The sequence below is a fragment of the Morus notabilis genome, unplaced genomic scaffold (genome assembly GCF_000414095.1).
Source record: "Morus notabilis unplaced genomic scaffold, ASM41409v2 Scaffold3737, whole genome shotgun sequence".
Classification (NCBI taxonomy): domain Eukaryota; kingdom Viridiplantae; phylum Streptophyta; class Magnoliopsida; order Rosales; family Moraceae; genus Morus; species Morus notabilis.
This window is the reverse complement of record NW_010356638.1, coordinates 54,861-61,340: the sequence shown is the minus strand read 5'-3', so window position 1 is coordinate 61,340 and position 6,480 is coordinate 54,861. Positions and strand designations below refer to the sequence as shown.

The following is a 6,480-nucleotide window of genomic DNA, read 5'->3' as shown; positions in this document are numbered from 1 at the left end:
TTTTTTTTTTTTTTTTTTTGGGTCCTCTGATGTCTACTTGAAAGATAAGGTGCCTTTATGAAATTTTCCTTTCAAAAAAAAAAAAACAGATAAGTTGCCTTTATAATTTATTGTGTTCATTTTGTAGTTTCTCTGTATATTCTATTAGAAATTTTAACTTAGGCCCTAAATGAATTCTGTCAAGTACAATAACTCCAAAAGTGGACATACTTTTGAGAAGCTGGAAATATACATATCAAATTCTTTTGTGAAGTCTTGATAAAATCTGCTTATATCTTTTTTGCATGTCATTTGTTCAACTTATAAAGTAAACTTTCGGGTTTCTCTTATGCATTGCAAGTGTGTGAAAAAGAGTATAAACATGGACATACAACTTTCAAAATATAACTTATAAGCAGCATTGCAAGCAGTACAGTACTTGATATTCGACATGAAAATAAAATAAAAAACGACATCAAAGTGATAAAACGACATGAATGGAAACCGCAACAAGAGCAAAGAGCAACAATAAGTAATAAACATAATCAGCATTTAATCGACAACATAGATCAAAAAACAACATGCACGTCAGAAACGATAAAAATACAAAAACAAAAAAACAAAAAAACAAAAACAAAAGCCGTATGAGAAAAATAAAATATGACGCGACTTAGAAAACTTTGACAATCTTGCAAACGACGTTAAATCATAAATGCGAGGAGTAGGATTGAAGAACAAATGAACATCCACAAAAATAGAATGAACGACAACACAAATATTACAAAAGAAAAACAAACTACATAACCAAAGAACGCCGCAAATGTTCTTCCAAATGACGACAATATATAAAAACGACATATTGTAAAGTAGAAAATAAGTTTCTTGAAAAACGATACACACACACACACACACACACAACAACAACAACAAAAACAACAACAACAATCCTCGAAACAACATGTCAAAACAAAAGCAGAAAACGACATCAAAAGGATAAACAACATATGAAAAACAACCGGCAGAACAGAGAAAACTACAAAAGTGCTGCAAAATAGAGCATGTAGGCTATAGCTTTTTTTTTTTTTTTTTTTTGTAGACGTACTTTTTCGTAAGCAATGTAGTTGATAAGACAAAACAAGTTTTTTTTTTTTTTTTGAAAACCTAAACAAGCTTATTATTGAAAGTTACGATGTTTCTCTAATAAATAATTTATATGGGTCAAAAGAAAAGATAATTGTTCGTGCTTGTTACAGCATGTCATTCAATGCTGAAATTTAAGAATCATGAACATCAATTAACTAAAAAATAAGGAAAATTCAAATTTAAGAGTCATGAAATTTACAAAACAAAACAACAAATAAAGGAAATACTACTAGGTTCGAGTTGAGAGTTCTGGCTCAGAATTATGTAAAATCCGATTTGGATTTTAATTTCGCAAGAACTAATACAGCTATCAAACATTTTTATGGCGACTGGATGACATAGAAATGCCGATTTGTTGCTGACCCCACCTTTGGTAAAGTATCAATTTATATCGAAAGAATATTTCAACAACCCAGCCGTGGCTAATGGAGTCTCAATAAACAGGAAACATGATAAATCTCAACGTGCGATCTGGTTGATTGGTTCTAAGTACGGAATTATCTTCGAAAGGGTAAGGTAGAGTTGCTCTTATTTTTTCGAGTTTTTTAGGATTTGTTTTATTTTATCAAAAGTAAGCAATATGCAATTTTTGAAGGAATTTGATAAAATTTTATCAAACAAGAAATGTGCGCTGCCAGTTTTTTTTGTTTTTATTTATTTTTTATACAAGGCAGAATTCCCATTATTCCCATATTCAGAGTTTTCTGCTATTTTGTTGAAAGTATCAATTTCAAACTGCATGAAAAAAAAAGGATGAGGTTGTAGTAATTGAAGCTACAGTAATAAATGTATATATATTATACAAGGCAGAATTCCCATTATTCCCATATTCAGAGTTTTCTGTTATTTTGTTGAAAGTGTCAATTTCAAACTGCATGAAAAAAAAGGATGAGGTTGTAGTAATTGAAGCTACAGTAATAAATGTATATATATATATATATATGGCAATATACAATTGCTTGAATTAAAGCTGTAGGCACAAATTAATAATTGGTCTCAGGTAAAATACTTCCAAAAGTGGATGCTTATCAGGATTTCTCCCATTTTCTAATAGCCAAATTTATAGCATTTTATGAAGCTGGATGTGTCCCGTTTAGTTCGCTGATTCGAGTTTTTAATTCGAGTTGAGATGTGATTTTATATGAGAGTTTTTTACTGTAGCAAAAAAGTTAGATTTGATTGTTTGTGAGAGCTTTTTACTGTAGTAAAACTCGAATTTTAAACTCGAATCAGCGAAATGAACGGGACCGTTATCATCTGAAAATTACAAATGAAATGTGTTTGAATATTACCAATATTGTTCTGAGCCTGAGTACTCAAGTCAGATCCGCAGGATGCAAATTAATAGATGTGTGATACTCTTGCAGTTTCATAATTCAGTCCCTGACAATTGTGTCATATAATGTTGCTTTCTTAATATATAGAATCCAATGAACCTTTCACTTTCAGCCTCACGGGCTAAAGGAACAGTGTATTAATTGTGTAAATTAGCAGTGTCATAGAAGCACTATTTCATGATGCCATCACCAGTGGGAGATAAAGGCCGAGACCACGAAAAAATTGATTAAAGAATAATGCATTAACATGGTTATTTAACCAATTAGTACATTAATTACAGAATGAAACATTAAAATTGGTTTAGTTACTCATATCAATGAAAGAATAACATGAGTTAAGTTGCCTAGTATAACCATACGACAATTTACAAGAAGGTCATGTATGCAGCCAGGTGATCTTCAAAATTGGATCTTATCTCCACAATTTCATTCTAAAATCTTGCGCAATTCGTCGGGACGGCAAGGAACAATAAGCGCACCGATTTGTTCGAATCCATATTCCTCCTCAGCCTGTTCAAGTAGTCTCAGAAACGCAGGGCTTGTTAAGTACTTAAGCTTAACAACAAACCTCTTTCTCTCATCACCCTTCGCCGCCAACACCGCGAAATGCCCTTCCTTCACATCGCCGGGTACTGTAGTTGGCACTTCCCATTGATCTTCTTCTTCAAAAGCACCCAACTCTTTGGCTGCTGCTAATTTATGCGAGAAGCGCTTTTGCAGTCTTCCCATGAAAGGCCAAAGCCTAAGGAAAGTTGAAGCTCTTCCTTCTCCGTCGTACTTTTGGTTACACATGATTGTTGATGATAAGACTAAACAAGCTTCTTTATGATTTGATAATTGGAATGGTTCTCTTTGTTACTTGTGATGGAGATTTTATAGTGGCATTTTGAGGGATCATCTGATCATTGACAAGGATCGAAGAAATTTCACTGGGGCCCAATAAAGAGATAAACTCATGCGGTTGTTGCAACTTATCACTCAATAATGTATTCTTGTCTCCCTTGTGATCTTAGTTGCACACGGAGAGACGCGGTATTCTGAGCACATATTTTACTTGGTGGTGAAAAGAAAAGTGCTCTGTATATTCTAAATAAGTTATCTTTTTGTTGCTCCATATAAAATCTAACACTTTATTATTAAATTTTGCGCACTCTTGTGAGCTTATCTTTATATATATATATATATATATAAACCTTTAGCTACACGAGTTTTTACGGCATGTGTGAGGAGAGCGATGTCTTAATTTACTTAAAAAGATAAATTTTAATCATACTTAAAAATGACAATAGCTTCTGGAAACGACAACATCTTGAGAAACAACTCCAATTTTAAAATCACCATTCAAAAAATTTTATTCATGCAGGAACGTTGGAGTTCATTGTTTAATAACTCCAAAAGTGGATTTTTTATATTTATCCCAAAATGGCGACATATTTTTGGGAGGCTGGAACGTGATATTATTTGTGAAGTCTTTAGGAAATCTGCTTATATTTTTTATGCATGTCAATTCTACAACTTAAGTAAACTTTTGCGTTTCAGAGCTTTTGAAAAGAGAGATAAGTCATGACCAGACCAAGTTTATCCTATGTCAATGAAAGTGCGAGGAAAAGAGGATAAATATGGATATAAAACTATCAACAATTAATTAGCAGCATTGCAAGCAATACAACGTACACTTGAAAATTGACATGAAAATAAAATAAAAAAACGACATCACAGGGATAAAACGCCATGAATAGAACAAGCGGCGACAAAAAGAACAACTAGAAACTTTTAAAATTCAGAAACCACAGCAAAAGGCAACAAACGACAGAAAATAGAAAACGACAAAAGTGTTACAAAATAAATAAAGCATGCAGGCTGTAACCTCCTCCTCCTCCCCCAGTACTTTTTCGTAAGCAATGTAGTTGATTAATTTGACTATTTCAGCAAAAAAAATGTAGTGGAAAGACTAAAACAAGTTTATGGTTGAAAGTTGCGATGTTTATGATTTAGGTGCTTGTGTTACAGCATGTCATTCAATGCTATATTTGTCTCATCTCTTTTTTTTTTTTTAAGGGAAAAGAATTAAAAAAGTACAAACACTATTACTGACACAAATGGTCCAAAACATAAGAAGACTTCAAACATTGACTGGTACCATCGATAAATTCGAATTAAATTCGAATGAAACGCTCAAGTGGTCAAAACGTATGCGGGGTTCCACAATTGGAAAACCAAAACGGCACACCAAATATCGAGTACAAACATGACTCTTTCAACAAAACCGCTATAATCGATAGAAAAGTCTGATCAATCAAGATTAAGAGACTTATAGTATTAAGGCCGCCTACAACACCGCAATAAAGCAGACTAAATAAACAACCTACACCGAAAGATGGGGAACTAACCTTCACTAAAACACAACAAAAACAAAACACATAGTGAAGACACCCAAATGGCGAAACCAGGCATACCATTATTTGACAAACACATAAACTAAAAGCAACAAAAAAGTCCGAAATCACACAAACGGCGCTTCCGATGAGAGAACGGCTAGCAAGATTGAAGAGGGAAGATCCACCAGCATGAGAAAGGACGAAAGCAACCACCAACAAACCACCCGCCGTACGACGTTTGGTGAAGAAATGCCAGCGGCACCGCCCACAACCAAAGTCACGAGCACCGCCAGAAAGACTAGAACACAAGGGGACAGACACCTCAAAGTTGAAGACCCGTTGGAGTATCGACGCTCCCGGAGAAAGAGGCCATAGCAGCGGCACAGATCTCCCGGAGTATTGACGCTCCCGGAGAAAGCTCCCTGACATTTGTGTCATATAATGTTTGCTTTCTTAATATATAGAATCCATTGAACCTTCCATGACTTTTAGCCTCAGGGCTAAAGGAACAGTGTAATTGTGTAAAGTAGCAGTACTATAGAAGTATTATTTTATGATGCCAATCACAAGTATGAGATAAAGGGCGAGACCATGAAAAAGTTGATTAAATAACAACGCATTGACATGGTTATTTAACCAATTACATTAATTAAAGAATGAAATAGTAAAATGGACTAATTAGTTACATAAACCAATGAAGGAATAACATGAAGGTCATGAAGGTCATGTGTAGCCTAGCCTGGTCTTCAAAATTTTCACTTATATATCTGCACAATGTCTTTCTAAAATCTTGTGTAATTCGTCGGGACGGCAAGGAACCACAAGAGCTCCGGTTTGTTCGAATCCGTATTCCTCCTCAGCCTGTTCAAGCAGTCTCAGAAACGTAGGGCTAGTTAAATACTTGAGATTAATTATAAACCTCTTTGTCTCAGAACCCTTCATTGCCAAGACTGCAAAATGTCCTTCCTTCACATCATCTGGTACTGTCGTTGGCACTTCTGATATTTCTTCTTCTTCAAAACCACCTAACTCTTTCAGCATGGCTGTTAAAAGCGAGAAGCGGTTTCGCAGTTTTCCCATGAAAAGCCGAAGCCTAAGGAAAGTTGTAGCTCTTTTTTCCCCGAAGAACTTTTGGTTACACATGAATAATGTTTGATGATAAGACTAATTACAAGCTGCTTATGATTTTGAAACTTGGGATGGTTCTCTTTGTTATTTGTGATTGGAGATTTTTATAGTGACTTGTTGAGGGATATGATCAGTTCAGTAACAAGAGGAGGAAATTTCACTGGGGTCCATTAATGAAAAGGCAAGTACGTCATATCGTTGTTGCAATACTCATCACTCAATATTTCAATAATGTATTTTTGTCTCACTTATATCAATGATTGCACACGGAGAAACGCGGAATCTGAACACATTTTACTTGGGGGTGAAAAGAAAATCTCTCTGTTAAAATGCAAGGTATTTGTTGTGAATCTACTGTTATCTGATCTTTTTAGAACCTTAAGCTACTCAAAAGTTTTTGTTGCCGGCACTTGATCTTAATCGAAAATGACGCAATTTAGGTCATACACAAGAAAAAAAAGGAAAAAAAAAACGACAAAGAGCCCGTGAAGACGACAACATCTTGAAAGAGCAAC

At 34.6% G+C, this 6,480-nt stretch overlaps 2 protein-coding genes across 2 annotated transcripts; both read right to left on the bottom strand.

The window, feature by feature from the left end:
• Positions 1-2,658: 2,658 nt before the first annotated feature.
• Positions 2,659-3,330, bottom strand: LOC21385755 (auxin-responsive protein SAUR32). Its single transcript, XM_010088350.2, has one exon. It carries the CDS (start codon positions 3,249-3,251, stop codon positions 2,886-2,888), a length of 366 nt encoding a protein of 121 aa, XP_010086652.1. The 5' UTR covers positions 3,252-3,330; the 3' UTR covers positions 2,659-2,885.
• Positions 3,331-5,596: 2,266 nt separating this feature from the next.
• Positions 5,597-5,980, bottom strand: LOC21385754 (auxin-responsive protein SAUR50). Its single transcript, XM_010088349.2, has one exon. The coding sequence runs from the start codon at positions 5,978-5,980 to the stop codon at positions 5,597-5,599; it is 384 nt and encodes a 127-aa protein (XP_010086651.2).
• Between the last annotated feature and the right edge of the window lie 500 nt (positions 5,981-6,480).

Excerpts from the sequence above, each read along its gene's own strand:
- LOC21385755 (XM_010088350.2), bottom strand. The coding sequence starts at position 3,251 with ATGTGTAACCAAAAGTACGACGGAGAAGGAAGAGCTTCAACTTTCCTT.
- LOC21385754 (XM_010088349.2), bottom strand. The coding sequence starts at position 5,980 with ATGTGTAACCAAAAGTTCTTCGGGGAAAAAAGAGCTACAACTTTCCTT.